Source organism: Monodon monoceros, unplaced genomic scaffold (genome assembly GCF_005190385.1).
Source record: "Monodon monoceros isolate NGI ecotype Baffin Bay Population unplaced genomic scaffold, NGI_Narwhal_1 Super_Scaffold_6, whole genome shotgun sequence".
Classification (NCBI taxonomy): domain Eukaryota; kingdom Metazoa; phylum Chordata; class Mammalia; order Artiodactyla; family Monodontidae; genus Monodon; species Monodon monoceros.
The window spans coordinates 37,795,416-37,813,186 of record NW_021703783.1 but is presented as its reverse complement, the minus strand read 5'-3'; the positions used below and the strand labels follow the sequence as shown (position 1 = coordinate 37,813,186).

At 58.0% G+C, this 17,771-nt stretch overlaps 1 protein-coding gene across 1 annotated transcript in view; it reads right to left on the bottom strand.

Annotated features, from left to right (window-relative positions):
- KCNH3 (potassium voltage-gated channel subfamily H member 3) overlaps window positions 1–17,771 on the bottom strand; it is an 18,840-nt gene extending 1,069 nt beyond the window's left edge. Inside the window, exons 1-15 of the mRNA XM_029206319.1 lie at window positions 17,596–17,771; window positions 16,575–16,763; window positions 15,899–16,132; window positions 15,307–15,441; window positions 14,319–14,452; window positions 13,630–13,873; window positions 13,095–13,252; window positions 12,804–13,011; window positions 8,677–8,958; window positions 8,177–8,376; window positions 7,439–7,688; window positions 2,257–2,474; window positions 1,219–1,550; window positions 720–826; window positions 8–84 (exon numbers count right to left, since the gene is read on the bottom strand). Of these exons, the coding sequence (XP_029062152.1) occupies window positions 8–84; window positions 720–826; window positions 1,219–1,550; window positions 2,257–2,474; window positions 7,439–7,688; window positions 8,177–8,376; window positions 8,677–8,958; window positions 12,804–13,011; window positions 13,095–13,252; window positions 13,630–13,873; window positions 14,319–14,452; window positions 15,307–15,441; window positions 15,899–16,028 (2,475 nt within the window). The 5' untranslated portion in view covers window positions 16,029–16,132; window positions 16,575–16,763; window positions 17,596–17,771. The remainder of the gene's footprint in view (window positions 1–7; window positions 85–719; window positions 827–1,218; window positions 1,551–2,256; window positions 2,475–7,438; window positions 7,689–8,176; window positions 8,377–8,676; window positions 8,959–12,803; window positions 13,012–13,094; window positions 13,253–13,629; window positions 13,874–14,318; window positions 14,453–15,306; window positions 15,442–15,898; window positions 16,133–16,574; window positions 16,764–17,595) is intronic.

Sequence of the window (17,771 nt, the reverse complement as noted above, 5' to 3'; positions counted from 1 at the left end):
CACCCACCGCCTGCCGAAGCTTGTCCAGCATGTCTGTGTTCCTCACCTCGCTGGGCCCAAGGGGGACAGTGAGCAGGCTGTTCTCTGTGGACAGTAGGGTGAGGTTACCAGGCAGGGCTGGCGAATGAAGACAGCGTGGGGTCCAGGCCTCCGCCCGCTTAGCGCAGACCACACTGGCCTGGCCAGGCCTGCTGCCGCCAGGAACAGCCACTTACAGCCTTACCTGAGTTGCTGAATTCTGTGCAAACCGCCAGGGGGCCTCGGGCACACTGGCTTGTGCTTCTCTCTCAGGAAGCTGCCTTTGTGCCTGTCTCTTGTTCTGTCCTCCAGGCAAGGGGACACTACCTGGGCCGCCTGGCCTGCCCAGGGGCCACTTCCAACTCTGCTTCCCCAGTCCTGTATCCCCCCCAGTGGGCCAGACACGGTGCTGAGGGTTTCAGCACCATTATCTCATTTAACATGCACAACCACCTTTTTACAGACGGGAAGCTGGGGTGAGAACCGAGGTCACACAGAGATGTGGCAGCAGAGATCTCACCAAGCTCCATTCCAGCTACCTTCCAACACCAAGGTGCTGGTCTTACCCACCGCCCTGCCCAAACCATGCAGGTGGGTGAGGGCAAGAGGGCACCCAAAGTCTGTGCCCTGCCACTTTCTCAGAGGCTCCCAGGGCAAAGGGGCTGCCCTGCCAACTTCCCCCCGGACCCGGGCCCCAGTACCTGGTCCGGGAGAGGGGCTGCTGCTACATTCTGGGCCAGACCTCCTCACCCGGAAAGAGAACTTGGGCTGGTCAGAGCCACAGCCGTCCTCAATGCCATCTACTACCCTGTGGACACAGGACAACAAATCAGTTGACAGACAGCCACTGCAGTGTTTCATGGGACAAGATGCCCCATTGTCCGCAGAGGCTCCAGAAGCTTGGAGCTGGGCCGGGGGCTTGGGGCCCCAAGCGAAGGGTAACACGTGGTCCCTTCCTCTAGGAGCTCGCAGTTTCACTGGGGATTCAAACTTGAATGAGGTGAAACAGCAAGAGAGTTCTGAGCAGTGCATGGCATGAATGGTGGAACGGGGGCAGCAGGGAGGAGGAGGAGTCAAGGAAGGCTTCTTGGAGGAGGCTGGAGGAACAGATGGGCATCCAGGGCAGGGGTGTGCCTGGCCGGGGCCCCAGCCCTATCACTGCAGCTCTGCCCAGAGTTTAGTGGCCCAGAGCTCGCTCACCTGGGGCTCAGATCTGGGGGTACATTCCATGGCACAGAGGGCAGCCGCAGCCCCTCTAAGCTCTGAGGGTGAGCAGAGGGGCCGGCCTCAGCCTGCAAAGCTCCTGCCCTGCCCGGCCGCCCTCTGCCGCCCAGCGGGGGCCGGGATGCCGGTCGTCGTGGTGATAGCAGCTTGGCGGCCGAGGAGGATGAGGTGCAGCTGGGGGACAGCAGGGGGCTGGAGGGCTCATCAGCTGGGGCTGGCGAGGCTGCGGGGCCCTGCTCCCCGTCTGTCTCCTTCTCCTCCAGTGTGGACATGAGGGTGTTGTCGCCGCTCAGGGAGCTGGTGTCCACCTGGGGATAGTGGGGGACAGGGAATCATCATGGGGAGCTCCCGCTATGTCCCACTCACCACCACCCCGACCTGGTCTCATCGCCCTAGACGGAAGGAGCTGTTTTTGTTAAACAGGATGCCCAGTGTCTCCCACCTCCCAAGGAAGAGACTTGGCAAAGGAATGGGGTGCTTTTCTGCTGCCACCACAAAGCCACCAAGCCCCGGAGGCGTTTGCTGTCCCTCAAAATGCTAGCCAAGTGTGGACACGCTGTCCCTCTACTTGGTCCCTGAGGCTAACTGAACTATCCAGGAGGACCTGGTACCAAAAACCGGTTTGGAATTAGTAAGATAAGGCAGGAAAATTCAAAAGCCCTTCAGAGCAGTCCTGTGTCACTGTGAAGAAGCAGGGTGCACTGCAGGGCTCTCTGCAGAGGTGGCCTGGAGACTAGTGTGCGGCCTGCCTGGCCCCGACCCATGGGCACCACCCCTCATCTGTGACCTCACAGCCTCCTTGTCTGGTACCGCTGGACTCGCGGGCCGTCTCATGGGCCGGGAGAGCTGGGAGTGGCGGCTGAGCAGAGCTGGGCTGGGCTCTAAAGGACAGTGTGAGAGTGTGAAGGGGCAGCAGGGCGTAGAGCCCCACCACCACCACGTGCGGGGTGCTCACACGACACTCCCACAAACCCCTTCTCTGCCCGCCTCACCAGGCCCCCCCAGCACCCTCACCTCTGTGGGGCCTCCGCCAGCACCCAGGTTGTAGCTGAGCTCCCCTCGGAGGCCCCTGCTGAAGCGGGGGGCGAACTCGGGGTACAGCGCGAGGCTCTCGTGCAGGCCAGCCAGTTGCAGACACTGCAGGACGCAGTACGTCAGCCCCTTCACATCGGCGTTGGCCTTGACCACCTGCTCACGCCGGGGCAGCTCACAGCCTATCAGATCGCCCTTCCCTGGGAAGAGGAAGCAGAGGTCAGCAAGCCCTGCCCCTCAGCCACCCGAGCCGAGATGGGGGTTGGGTGGGGCCTCTCCAGCCCGGACAAGAGGGGAGTAGCGGGGCCCGGGCCCTGGCTGACCCCTGCTGCCTGCCTCACTGGCTCCTCAGACAGGCTCGGGGTGAAGAGCACTGTGACCCAGGTGCTCAAGCACATTTGGGATCAAAGCACTGTGCTGAAACAACCCAAATTTCAGATCTGAGACACCAGTTCTAGTGATTCCCAGGTTGCCTGTGGATCAGAATCCTCTGGGAAAGTTAAACCAACCAGACTCCCCGGGGCCATCACTACCTACAGAATCATAATATCTACTGGAGACCCCACAGTTCTTAAGCCCTGCAGGTGACGCAGGTAGAGCGTGTCCAGGAACCAGTATGTGGAACCAGCAAGTTAGTGCTGTGTGGCACAGTGAAAAAGGCAGGGGGCCGTGTTATTTCACCTCCCTGAGCCCTGGTGCCTCATCTATATGAGAGATCCTGCATTGAACTGAGTCTGTGGTGCTTTCGCGATCTTACCAGCAGGTGTCAATGGAGGGTTTTCCCACCACCCGGCTGAGACTGCCACCTGGCTGACAGCGATTGTAAAATGGCATCAACTCGAGTCCACATCCTAATCTCAGAGATGTTAAATTGTGGGGAAAAAATGTGTGACTTAGAATCGATGAGATAGGATGTCTCCAACCAGGGACGTGGTGATAAGTTAGTGTAGATAACGTGCCTGACACATAGATGGCCAATCAAAGTTCATTTCCTTCCCTTCCCTCCCGAAAAGAGTCCCCTATCGATCATTCCCAAGAGGTATGGCATGCCACCAGGGCTTGGGCAGAGCACTCACGGCCCTCACAAGGCAGCTCAACCCACGGCCAGACATTTCACGAGATTAGACAGCGTTTCCTTATCCTTAAGGAAAACGATGGCTCGCTGCCACCCCCGCTGTGGGCTGCCTCACGCTGCCAGCAGAACTCACTGAGCTTAAAGGCCTCCTCTAAATGTTCATGGACTTTTGCTCAAATTTAAGTGCAGAACGCATCGTCGTTAAATCTTATTTTCTTGGTTTCAGGCCATCCTTCTGGTTCCTTCGGAGAGCTGTTTGGATCTCAGTGTGATCATCTGATGAATGAGCTCTCTGTCCTCACGTGTGTCATCTGGAAATAGGATAAGTATGTATTTCTTGTCTTCATCCAAGAGGGGAGATAAAAACGAGAAATAGGACAGGACCGAGGATGGAGTTCCATACCACTGGTCTCAGGGACCAGAGACTGCCCTCCAGGCTGGCCTCTCAGACACAGCCTCCAGCTCAGCTCATCAAGGCCTGTAAGGTCCTCCCTGCACCGTCGCCCAGCTCACCTCTCTTCGTCTTGCCTCTTTCCTCCCCAACTAACTTTGCACACTTAGCTCTTAGTTCATACACAGAGGTAAGGGCCAGAATTGACACTGCTAGATGTGCCGTGAGCCTTAGCTGCAAAGAGCAGGCAGGAAGCACCTGGATGTTCAACTAAGGAGGCAGGTGGGGGATGGGGTGAAGGCAAAGCAGAAAACCAGGCCATGATGAGGGCTGGGGAACCAGGCATCCACCAAGGCATCCAGAGGGGCCACGTCAACAGAGGAAACAGTTCATCTGGAACATGTGGGTAGGGACAGGATGGATCAAAGGTGGCTTAAGTCCCGATGCAGGGGAATTCTGGAGGCAAAGGCCACGGCACAGGCGGTGGCCACCCGTGAAGCTGTCTTAATACTGAACGTGGATATTCTGAGACCTGGTGCCTGGCATCAGAGAAGAGAGATTCTTTCAGGACCCATGCCAGCTCCCAGCCACGCTGCTTCCTCAGCTCCCAGCTGAAAACCATCTGCTTAAAAATCCACTAGACAATCTTGCTTTGGAGTGACCAGTCGGCCACTGTCAAAATCTGCCTTTTTGCCCTTCTGAATCTCTCCAGTTCCCCATCATTTCTCAAGGACTGCCAGCCATATGTGAGTGGCCATAACTCCGTTTGTTCAGAGTCCTGGCATTAACTCCACGTAGGGCGAGAAGTCAAACTCATGAATGACACCTCTCTCAGCTCGCATGGTATTTCTTTCTTCTGTTTCCTGTCGGAAGACCATCCTCCTCAAGGAAGAGAGGATGGACACACAGTCGCTGCTGGGCGTGTGGTCTTGCTGGTTCTCCAGGTTAATGACAAACTTCAGCCCCTCCAGGCGTCAGCTGTCCCCACAGGGAGTCTGCAAGTGCTGCTGCCTGAGGATTTGGCTGTGGTCCTGGCGCTTTCCATCAGTGTGTGAGGCCCTCCGTGACCCACGCAGATCACAGCGTCCCCACCCTCTGGGGTCCCTGCTGAAAGCCTCCCACAGCCCCGAAGCCTGCAGCCCCGTGTTGCCCGCTACCCTGAAATCGCGCCCTTTCTGCGGGATGAGTCTCCCCAGAGCAGAGCGCCTAAGAACACAATGTTAAGAAGCCTGAGGTTTAGAGTTAGCCGAACAGGTTCTAGCCCTAGCCTGCCTGTTCATTAACCTCTTGGAGCCTCAGTTCCCTTCTATGCAAAATGGAATAGCGATCATTCCTCCGCACTGGGTTTTGTGAGGTTTGTGTGAGTTGAAGCATGTAAGGGCCGGGACACAGGGCTGACCCCGCTGCGGGACCCCTGGGGCCAGCATTATTATCATGTCAGTTCTGAAACTGCAATCTCCCCGTCCTTGTCTAGGGAATTGATCCCTCATCTTCACCTCTTTCTTTTGCCAAGAAGGGAAGTGTATTCAGAGTCTGAGCTCTGCTGTCACCCATCGCAACCCTGGGCTTGTTTGAGGACCTTCCCTAGGAAAGTAGCATCTTCCCTCTTGGGCCTGGCCGGGGTGGGCGGGGGGAGGTTGCAGTGAATAAGCATGGCGTTCACACACACCTCCGGTCAGTTAATCTTCAACAAAGGAGGCAAGAATTTACAATGGGAAAAAGACAATCTTTTCGGCAAGGGATGTTGGGAAAGTTGGACAGCCTCGTGTAAATTAGAACACACCCTCTCACCATACACAAAAATAAACTCAAAACGGCTCAAAAACTTAAACATAAGAGATTACACCATAATACCCCTAGAAGGGGACATTAGCAAAACATTCTCTGATATAAATCGTATCAATGTTCTCTTAGATCAGTCTCCAAAGGCAATAGAAATAAAAGCAAAAATAAACGAATGGACCTAATCAAATACTAGCTTTTGCATAGCAAAGGAAACCATAAACAAAGTGAAAAGACAACCTATGGAATGCGAGAAAATATTTGCAAACGATGCGACCGACAAGGGCTTAATTCCCAAAATATACAAACAGCTCATACAACTCAACAACAAAATAAAAAACAACCCAATCGAAAAAGAACCAAACAGACATTTCTCCAAAGAAGACATACAGATGGCCAAGAGGCACATGAAAAGATGCTCAACATCGCTAATTATTAGAGAAATGCAAACCAAAATTTCAATGAGGTACCATGTCACACCGGTCAGAATGGCCATCATTAAAAAGTCTACAAATAACAAATGCTGGAGAGGGTGTGGAGAAAAGGGAACCCTCCTATACTGTCGGTGGGAATGCAAGTTGGTGCAGCCACTGTGGAAAACAGAATGGAGCTTCCTCAAAAAACTAAAAAGGGAGTTGCCGTATGATCCAGCAATCCCACTCCTGGGCATATATCCAGACAAAACTCTAATTCAAAAAGATATAAGCACCCCTATGTTCACAGCAGCAGTATGTACAATAGCCAAGACATGGAAACAACCTAAATGCTCATCGACAGACAAATGGATAAAGAAGATGTGGTGTATATGTATATATATATATATATATATATATATATATATATATATATATATAAAATGGAATACTACTTGGCCATAAAAAAGAATGAAATAATTCCATTTGCAGCAACATGGGTAGAACTAGAGATTATCATACTAAGTGAAGTCAGTCAGACAGAGAAAGACAAATACCACGTGTTATCACTTATATGTGGAATCTAAAATATGACACACATGAACATACCTACAAAACAGAAACAGACTCACAGGCATAGAGAACAGACTTGTGGTTGCCAAGGGGGAGGGGGGTGGGGGAGGGTTGGATTGCAAGTTTGGGGTTAGCAGATGCAAACTATTATACATAGAATGGATACACAACAAGTCCTGCTGTATAACAAAGGGAACTATATTCAATATTCTGTGATAAACCAGAATGGAAAAGAATATAAAAAAAGAACATATATATACATGTATAACTGAATAACTTTGCCGTACAGCAGAAATTAACACAGCGTTGTAAATCGACTCTACTTCAATAAATTAAAAAAAAAAAAAAAAGGGCTTCCTTGGCGGCGCAGTGGTTGAGAGTCCGCCTGCCGATGCAGGGGACACGGGTTTGTGCCCCGGTCCGGGAAGATCCCACATGCCGCGGAGCGGCTGGGCCCGTGAGCCATGGCCGCTGAGCCTGCGCGTCCAGAGCCTGTGCTCCGCGGCGGGAGAGGCCACAACAGTGAGAGGCCCGCGTACCGCCCAAAAAAAAAAGACAAGAAAAAATGGCGTCCATGCCTCCCTTTCTCCTGCCTGAACACTCTTTCCAGCACTTTCCTCCTTAGCATTTGATTTTCCTCCTTGACAGGAAGTGCTCCCCTCCGTCCCCTCACAGACCGAAGGTTGGTCCTTCGCTCAGTCTGGCCTACAGCACCCGTGAGATTGAGTTCACCTCCTTGTGTTGCCGCCTTGTGGTCACTGGGTCCGCTCTGAGCTTTGCCCAGGACTCCATGGCTACTCCTGACCCCACCCTGGCTGTTTCTCCCTGGTGGCCTTGCCTGCGTCTTCTCTCCGCGTTTTCTGCAGATGGGGCCCTGGTTCCACCCGCCTCCCCGCAAGCCCTGGCGTCCTCCGTCCCACCGTCACAAACCTAGGATGGCGAGCACGGTGCCGCCCTTGAGCACCTCCATGGAGCCAGAGCAGACGAAGTAGAGGGCCTGGAGGGCGTCGCCTTGGTGGATGAGATACTCGCCAGGCGTGCAAAAGGCGGGCCGCAGGGCCAGGGACAGCGCCCGCAGGCAGCCGCGGCTCGCCGCCTCAAACAGGGGCAGCTGCAGGACCTCCTTGTGAAGGTGCATGGCAATGTCTGCGCGGAGCTCGTCCGGGAGGCTCTGCAACAGCTGCGGGTGGGATCAGGTGCCGAAGGTTAGGGTGGAGAGTGGGAGGCAGCCTCCCGCCAGCCCTTTCCACCCCGAGGGCCTCAGAGCAAGGGCAGGCGTGGGAGGGGCCTTGATTTCCCCCCTCCCCCCACTCGCACAGCATCCAGCTCCACACAGGGTCCAATCAGTGAGGGGGGCCGCCTCTGCCTCCCTCTCAATCACTTTATCCTCCCCGCCTCCCATGGGCAGCCCTGCTTTCCCCCTCCCGGCCTTAGACCTGGCCGGCAGTGAGCAGGGCCTCTAGACCTAGCGAGCGTGGAGACGGGCCTCCGAGCCGGCCCGGCTGCCTTCTGCTCTTTGCCGCTGGCCGCCCAGGACAGAGCGGAGGCAGGGGTGTCAAAATTCTGCATCTCTTGCCCTCCAGCCCGCTGCTCCTGGGAATCTTAGGCCGAGCGCACACTCCTTGACGGAGCAAAGGCTGGAAGGGCCGGCCCTGGAGGCCTGCGCACCTCGGTGGTGTCGATACCGTTGTTCACCGCCCAGGTCGCCTGGAAGTACTCGAGCATGCGCTGCTTGAGGGGCTTGGGGATGCGGTGGATGCGGATGTAGTCGCGCAGGTCGCGGGTGCGGCTGTGGTACAGAAAGCGGCGGGCGTACATGCGCTGGATGATGGCCGTCACGTTCCCAAACACCACCGCGTGCATCAGGGCTGGGGAGGGTGGCGAGAGGGGTCACCTCCAGGACCAGCCTGGCCCGGCCGGACACCGTGCGGGACACATCTGTCCTCCCCACCCGCAGCCCCGCGCTGGGCAAGGCCCCTGGCCGCTGTGTGGGGTGGAGTCCTGCGGCCAGGTGGGCTCTCCTGGCCCTGGGCTCGGGTTCCTTGGGGCCCCTAGGCGGAAGCACCTCTGGGAAGGACCTCGGGGCCCTGTGGGAGGTGGGGAGGGAGGGGTGGCCCAGGGCATGAGTCGGGGAGAGGGCCCTGGACTGGGAACGGGGCAGGCCTCACCGCCGATGAGCATGGTGCAGATGGAGAAGATCTTCTCCGTGTCCGTGTTGGCAGACACGTTGCCGAAGCCCACGCTGGTGAGGCTGCTGAGTGCGAAGTAGAGGGAGGTGATGTAGGCGCTGCGCAGTGAGGGGCCGCCCAGGAGCTCGGGCCCCGTCCTGTTGGCCTCGCTGCTGCTGCTGCTACAGTTGTCACTCTGGCCAGAGCTGTTCCCTATAGCTGGGCTCCGGCCCACCAGGTAGTAGGGGGTCTCCAGTCGGCGGGCCAGCTCCTGCAGCCAGCCTGGGGAGGGGGCAGGACAGCACTGCTGCACTGCGGGCGCAGGTGTGCCTGCTGGTACCCCCGGGGGGGGGACACACATGGCTGCAAATCCACCCCCCACGGCTTCCTGCCATGCCCGTCCCTCCTCTGCCAGCCCTGCGTGCCCCTGTGCACCCCCTCACGCCTCCCCAAGACAAGCACACGAGGTTGAGACTCATCTCCCCAGACGGTGTCTCTGGGTGCCGAGGCTGGAGTGAGGAGCTCTGCACCTTCCTCCCTGTGCTGGCGCTAATCCCGGGGCGGTGGGCCCAGCTGGAGGGGGCAGAGGGACTGGGGGGTTCATTGCACCAGCCACAGCCTCATCCGCAGGGCCGCCTCCTCTGCCTTGTCCTCCCAGACTCCTCTTGCTTTTTCTCTGAGCTCCGGAAAGCCGACCCCCATTCAGCCTCATCCCCCCCACCCCACAACCACACACACCACCCAACCTCATGCACGCGTTCTCGGGCACACCGACGTGGACGTGTGCACACACCAGTAAGGCTACAGACGCAGTCGAGAGGACAAGGACACACGTGTGTGAGCACAGTCCCAGGAGCACAGCCACGGCCTGTGCACGCTTGGGAGAGACAAGGGTACGCGGGCGCTTGCACACTGACACCCAGGTAGGAGAGGGACACACCTGCATGGACACGAGCACACAGGTGAGTGCACTCAGAGGCCACAGACAGGCAGGCCACCGCCGTGCACACAGCTCTCTACACGCAGACACAAGCCAGCCTGGGACACTGAGAGGAGAATAAAGATCGCCCCAGTCTCCTCATCAACCCCCCATTCTCTGGTCTGGCCTTGGAGGAGGTGGGGCTGCGTACTGGGATCTCTCAGGAGCCCACAGCCACCCAGAGTCACTCAGCCCAGCTGGAGGGCTGTGGGAATTCTAGGGTGTAAGATGGGGGTTCCCAGGGTCCACAGAGGTCCCAGGGGTCCTGGCAGAGCTGGGGGCCATGGGGAGCAAGGGAGAGAGAGCAGATCTAGCATAGAAGTCCAGAGGGTGGGCTCAGGATCACAGGCTGCGGTGGGACCCACCTCTCCACGTGCCCCTCCCCAGATCCCTACTCCACACTCACCCTAACATCGCACATGCTGCTGCTCTCTGTGGCCCTCACACCTCTCCTCTCACCACACACCCATTCATTCAGCAATCTCACACACGTGTGCCAGGAGCCGGGGGACCCCCAGAAGCTTACTGCAGCGACGTCTCAGAAGTACACAGCACCCGAGGGTCCCGGGATGGGGCTCAAACCCACATGCTATTGGCTAGAGCTAGAAGGCTTCCCGGAAAAGGGGACACTGGTGGTTTGTCTCAGAGGATGGGTAGTTTTGAGACAAACTGAGGGGGTCATTCCTGATCTAGGGAAAGGTGTGGGCTAAACCTAGAGCTGGAGACAAGTACAGGCGAGTAGCTTGGCTTAGCTAGAATGTGGGGTCCGCACTGAGGGAGCAAACTCCAGGCTAAGGAGTTGGGGGGATGTGTAAAGTCCTGAGCCAAGGTGAGGACTCACCCTCCTGTTATTTGAGATGTGCTGTGAGAACGCAAGGAAGTACACAAAACCCTTCAGTAGTTACTTAGTTGGGCCTCTGAGGTGAAGCCGGTATCTGGGTGAGGAGGGGGCTGGAGGGTGGAGAAGCAGGAGGATGAGGGCAGGATGCAGAGGGGTCCCTCCTTACTCAGTCTTGGTCATGGGGCATTGGCAGCCCCTGGAGCTGGTGGCAGGATGGTCCCTCTGCGTAGGCCGTCCTGGAGGCTTTCATACTGAGAAATGCTCTGAGCAACCTCCCTCAGTGTTTAGCACAGTCTTTTGAAAATCCAGCCCATCTCCACTGGGCTAATGGGATTCTGGGGCTGGAACTTTATGTCCACACCAGGGCAGTGGAGCAGTAGAACCAAGGCAAGGAGGCAAGGGGAAGGCACCTCCCGCCAGACAGAGCTGGGCCAACAAGAGGCGCCACCCTCACCCATGGACATCCCTCCCGAGGTGGACTTAGGGAGGTCTGGGCGTGGGTCCCGCCCAGCTGGGGGGTGGCTTCCCTGGAGAAAAAAGGGGTAGATGGTGATGTGAAGGGCTTGGGAACTCCCCTAGTGTGAACTAGCCCCTCTGGAACTCAGGGTTCAAGGGTGTGGTCTGCCCGACAGTCAGCCTGCCCCTTACAAGCCCCATGCTCTCCGTGGAGGGGCTCAGAGCCCTTCTGGGAGCCAAAGGTGTTCTTCACGTCAGCTCAGCGGCCCCTGTGACGTGGTCAGAATGGAGGATCCCCATGGACGCAAGACACGGGGTGTCTGGGTTGTGTGTGGGGAGGGGACTGACCTGGGGATTTGGTGTGTCACCCACGTAGGGGTTGGGGCTCTACATCACTGTTACCCATCTCCCAGTCCTCTGAGCATGTTCGCTGGGGACGTCTGACCCCAGAGCCGCCTCCGCCACAGCCTTCCTCTGGGAAGGGCGGGCGCCAAGGAGCTGACATACTGCCTGGAACGTGTCGGTTCCTGTGCTCGGCAGCGAGAGCTTTGGGGAATATCCAAGTGGGCCTCTGGGCTACACACCAGTCTCCGTGGGCTTGGCGAGGGAGGGAGGATCAGCGGGAGTCTCCTCGTCCCTGGGAACTGATCAGAGCATGTTTCTAAGGCCAACCTGGACTCCTGGTGACCGACTCCATCAAGAGAAGACAGTCATGGGGGGGGAGGCATCTGAGCAGCTGGGCTCTTGCCCACTGACTGGAAACGGGGGCTAAAGGCCAGTTACGGGGAAGTTGCCAGAGGGCTGGAGGGCATGGGAGGAAGAAGGTGTGTCCAATTTTGGATCTGCGGGCGTGGAGAGTTAGACGTCGTTGGAACAGAACGGTCTGGAGACAGAGAGAGAGGATGGAAGTTGAGATGTTCACACCGTGGTGCCAGTGGAATCGCCCAGGGAGAGCAAGGCGGGGGGCCGGGGCAGGAGGAGGCCTCCTCACAGGGCAGAGAGATGGCTGGCAGGGTCAGGTGCTACAGGGACTTCAAAGGGATAAGAGTTTGGCCCCAGAAGGTCACTGTGACCTTCAGGGTGACATTTGGGGTTGAGAGGTGGAGGTGGAAGCCCTCCTGGCAGGAGTTAAGACGTGAGTGGGAGGTGAGCAGAGAGAGGAGCTGCGAGAGGGGAGGTGAAATGAGAGTGAAGACGCTGGTGGGACGCAGAGAAAGGCTGCATTTCGGGCTGGGGAAGGGCTGAAGCAGCTGAGAACCATGCTGCCGGAGGCGACAGGAGTGGGCAAGGGGCCTTAGGGGCCAAGATGGTGGGGGATGAGCTTTTGAGAGGGTGGCCGGAAAGCGCCAGGCATCGGAGCAACCCTGGAGAGGTCTTCTGAGAGGGGTGGGGTACCCAGCTGGGCAGGGAGTGGGCGAATGTGAATGTGGCACAAGCTTGACCACGAGGAGGCCATGATGGGTGAACAGACTCCCCCAGGCAGCCCACCAGGCTTCCTCCACAACGTGGGCCTGCAGGAGAGCAGGCCTGCCTCGAGGTGGTGGCGCTGTCACGCTCCCACCTGCACACACACGCGCCAGCCCCCTCATTCTCCTTACAAACACACACCTACTGGCACACATGCCCCTGATACACACCTATGGGCATGTACACATGCAGACTTGCACACATCTCTCTGATACCTTACATCAGCTCACGGACATCCCCTGATAGACACACACTTGGACTCACATTTCCCTGACGCACGGACCCTCAAGTGAACAGATTCCTTGGGCAGACGCACACACACACGCACACGCGTGCGCACGCACACACACACACACGCACACACACAGAGGCAGCCTCCAGTACCGATCTCAGGCAGCTCGGAGGCACTGCTCTCGATTTCCCGCTGGCCGATGTAGAACCAGATGCAGGCCACCCAGTGGGCGAGCAGGGCGAACACGGCCATGAGCAGGGTCAGCACCACGGCGCTGTACTGCGAGTAGCGGTCCAACCGCGGGAGCAGGCGCAGCAGGCGCAGCAGGCGCAGGGTCTTCAGCAGATGCGCCCCGAAGTACTGAGGTGGGGGGAGGGGGAGGTCACCCCAGGGCCGGCCCCCCCCGTCCTGCCCCAAAGCCCACCCAGCCCAGCCGCACTGACCACGTTGACCTTGAAGGCGTGTAGCAGGTCGAAGGGCAGCGCCGCAATGACATCCAGCAGGAACCAGGTGCTAACGTAGTGGAGGCAAATGGACTTTGGGGCAAACACCACCTGGCCCGACTTGGACACGAACGTGGTGCGGAAATTCAGCACGATGTCTGGGGGAAGTTGGGGCGGGAGTCAGCACCGGTGGGGAGGAGCCACATTTTCCTGGGCACCTGCTCAGGGTGTAACACTGTCCTGGGCCCTTTACCTGCATTGTCTTAGTTTTCGCAGTAAGCCAGAGGGTGGATAGTGTGCCTATGTGATGGAGGGAGAAACCAGCTTGGAGAGGCTATGACTAGCTCAGGGCCAAGTAACCCATTAGTGATGAAGACATATTTGGAGCCTAGGTCTGATTTCAAGGGCCACAGGTCATAAACGGGGGAGGGCAAGGGGGATACTGGGGGGCAGTGGAAGCCATGCAGACTATCCCCATCAAAGCCCGGCGGGGTCACTGGTCCAGGGAGGGGTGGGAGGCACAGAGCACACATACCAAGAATGAAGAGGACCTCCACGGCCAGGTCGCAGACGCTGGGAGGGCCACGGGCGGCACTGGGCTCCCGGGCTGTGCTCACGCACACGCTGTAGGGCACGGTGACAGCCACGTAGAGGGTGGCGAGCAGGATGAAGCCGTCCCAAGTGGCCCTCAGTGCCCCACAGTGCAGCAGGATGAAGGGTGACTTCCGGATGGCAGCGACTTTGTACTCGGGCAAATTTGGCTTCTCTCCAAACACCCCCTGAATGAGAGGCAGGGCAGGTCCAGGCAGGGAGGACAGGAAATTGGCACAGACTGAGTTTGGATAGGGTCTGGGACAGGCATCTGCCTCCTTTCTCTCCCTGCATTCTCAGAACAACCTCTGACACAGGCATCAGAGTCCCCTTGTTATAGATCAGAAGACTGAGGATCGGTGAACTCAAGTGACTTAGGTGAGGTCACACAGCTGCTTAGGGGAGGAGCCAAGATTGAGCCAGGGCCCACCTGACTCCAGGGCCAAAACTCTCCGCCATACCTTCGACAGATCAGGCATGTGACATTCTCACCACAAGCCCCAAAGTGCTGGTGGGGCCTGAGTAGCCCCCTGGACATTCTCTCTGTGGTGGGCTTGGTTCCCCTTCTCCATCTCCTCAACCGGCCCCTACCCTGCCCCACCCCCCCAAACACACACCCTAGTGCCAATCCACCTTATTGAGCTTGTGCTTGCCCTTGGGCTGCTTCTGCAGGTGCCCAGACAGGTGGTAGAGCACAGCCCGGCTCCGTCGCCGGTTGGCATTGAAGCCTTTGGACCCTGCCCGGCCATATCGGCGTCGGCCACCACCTGCAAAAGAAGAGGGGCGGGAGAGAATGATGGGCGAAGCACTCACACGCCTCAGCCTGGGGGCTTGCGGGTAGGACACCAGTTGCTGGCCCACGGACTGGTCTGGCTCACTGCCTAGTTAGTCTATTTAGAGCTGGGGGCACCAGCGTTTCTCACTTCCTGGAGTCACTTGCCAACACCAGCAACGGGCAGTCCTGGGGGTGCTTACAGACACTCCCCCCAGTGCCTGCTTCTAGAAGGAGGTTTGGATCCAGGCAAGAGAGGAACACCACAGGGAAAGGCCTGAGAGGGGAGTGGGAGGTAGTTCCCAGGGTGGGGGAGTGCAGAGCTAGCAAGAGGCCACTGGGCAGAGTCGAGGCCGCCCAGTGAGTACGCCCAGAGAGTACCCCCAACACCCCCAAATGGCAAAGAGGCCTTGGAGCAGCTTCTGAAGACAGCTTTGTGAGCTGTCCAAAGGCCACCCCCAGCCCTTAGAGGATGCAAGAGGGGAAAGACCACAAGGACTTAAAAGAGGGCTTTGGCCAGGGCTCTCCAGACAGGTTTGCATGAGGACAAGGAACCAGGTGGGTCTGTGCTCAGCCTCACTAATTGGTGGGAAAATGGTACTTCACGGGCACTAGTGGAACTTGTTTCTTTCAGTTTCTTAGTAAAGTTGACTTTAAAAGTCCAACTTTGTCTCCACAGGCTCTCCGTACCTGGGCCTGGGGAGATGAGAGCAGCACAGGCTCCTCGGCCAGCAGAGCAGGGGTCCGCGAGTGCAGGCGGGGTGGGGGGCCCACCATGGCCCCGCCAAGGCTTGAGGTACCCAACACCCCAGCCGCAGCAGCCAAATCGGCAGCCCCACAGGCACCCACCTGTCTCCTTCCAGCTGTCGGGGTCCCCTCGGTTCTTGGTATCACTGATGTCCTTGTGAGAGACCAGGAAGAGGGCCACCTCCCCTTTCTCGTTCTTTATGGGTATCACATCCAGGAGACACCAGAACGGGAGCCCTGGGCACAAAGACAGACTCAGCCCAGCTCCCATTCTCCGTCCGAGGCAAGGTGACAGAGGGGCCATTGACACCCCTGGTCAAGGCACATGCCAGCTCCACTTAGGACACTTAGACTCGGTCCAACAGGGTGGGGGAAGGCAAGGGAGAGCAGAGACGACAGTCAGACATGTGTGTTCATAGATCTGTCCTGCTAAGTAAGATGGGGACATTTTTCTGCTGGGGTGGAAAATCCAAGATGGGAAAATGAGTACCAGCTGAGATTGGGGTGAGGACCGAAGAAAGGAGGGGCCAGGAACAAGAGGAGGGGTGGAGAAAGAGGAGAGGGGAATGTGGGAAGGTGGGATGAGATGGGGAGATGGAGAAGATGGGACTGGAAAGGAGGGACTGTGGATGGGGTGGGTACCAGGCTGGGTGAGACCGCGAAAGTAAGGCAGGCTGGCCAGGCGGCCCCTCACCGCTCTTCCGGTACAGGATCAGCTCGGCCTTGAACTCCTTGTGCTCATCCAGGGCCTTGCGGATCTGTTGGCGGACGAGCTCACTGGTGTCTGGCCCATAGAGGAAGGAGCAGGCACAGCCCCGCTGCATGACCTCGGCCCGGGAGAAACCCGTGAGGTCGCAGAAGCCATCAGAGCAGTAGACCACAGGGAAGAGCCCCGCCACCTGGGCGTTGCCCAGCACGAAGTTACTATCTGTAAGAGAGCACCCCTCAGGGGAGGCGTGGGGCGAAGGGGCACACGGTCTACTACCCCTCCTTCCCCATTGCCTGCAATCAAAGGGTAGGTGTTACAAATCCCAGGAATCCTGTGTGTGAGTGTTTGGGATGGGGGGTTGGGGGAGGGTTAGGACAGGAGCTGTTTATGAACAGGAATTACAGTGTCACCTGTGTGTCGGTGCCCTGCAAGGTCCCACTCCTAGCATCGTGTGTATAAGTGCATTCAAGAATTGGCACGTGTGAGCCCTGAGGTTGGTGAATGCAGCCCCGTGTGGGTACTGTGCCCTCTGGAGTGTGACCTGAGCAGCTTGGGGTAAGGGGTGGGGTTAGGGATATCCAAAGGAGGACTGCAGGACCAGTTCTAGGCCAGCCTCAGCCCCCCTCCCCCCGCCCCGCCAGCTTCTGCCAGGTTCACTCACCAGCCAGGTACTCGGGTTGGCTATTTGGCTCCTCCCACCGAGACACACTTGGACGGAGAGGCAATCCAAGCCACCATCTATTCTGCACTCTGTTTGAGCCCCAGTTGCCTGAGCCCCTGGCTCAGGAATTAGTGAATGTGATCCACAATGGGGGTGTAAGAACGGTAGCTGAGCTCTGGCAGCCTGGAGCTGTATTGGAGTGTATTGGGTAGTGGGGGGCGCTGAATCAGCAGGCTGCGGGAGCCAAGTGCAGGCAAAGCAGATGGAGAAGCCTGGGGTGGGGATGGTCTCAGAGATGGGCTTCCACCCCTATCAGGAACCAGAGACAGAGGCAGAGAGCTGGGAAGCCCCACTGGGGGTGAGTTTGAGGGAGGAGGAGAAGGGAGGGGGCTTTCACGACTTTCCCAGTGCTCAGAGCCCCGGAAAGCCAGGATCCAGAAGCTCTGGTCACCTTCTCCAAACTTCCCCAGTCTTAGTGGGAGTCCCCAAACCTATCCTTTTGGGGCTAGAGGGCTCAGTGGGTTTAGGCTGGTGGGTTTAGGTGGTGAGGTGAGGTTGGACTAACAGTGCTCTCCTGAGTCCCGCCTACTCTATCTTGGTTTGCAAACCTCTTTTCTAAACCTGTTTTTTTAGCCTCTAGGCTGTCCCTTGAGCACCGCTTCCTTGCCTCACTTCCCAACCCGCCAGTTCGAGGGTAGTCTCGGTGGGATAGCGCCAGACGCAGGGATGGGATAGGTTACACTGACTAGGTCGGGGTTCGCGACCCCAGGAACAGACGACATGACCGGCCCCCAAACCCAGAGAGTTCTAGCCATTTTGCCTGGCCCGGGGCAGTGTTGACTCTGAATTTTTCGGAAACGGCGTCTGGAAGGAGACGGTGGTCCCAGCTAAAAGTGGGGCTCGGGGAAGAGAGGGCGAGAGCAGGAGGGCTCCAGGCTGAGGTGTCTGGGTGCAGGACTGACGGGAACACTGGCCAGGGACAGCTGGTCCGGGAGCCAGTGGGGCGAGGGTCGGGACTCACGCGTGCCGTCGAAGCGCGTGGCGATGGTGTCCAGAAAGGTGTTCTGCGGCGCCAGGAGTCCCCGCATGGCCGGCATCTTAGGCGGCTGTGGCCGCCTGCCCCATCCCTCCGGGGCGAGGGGGCTCAGCGCCGGGGGAGGGCGCCCAACTCGGCCGCCCCCCGCCGGGCCCCGCGCC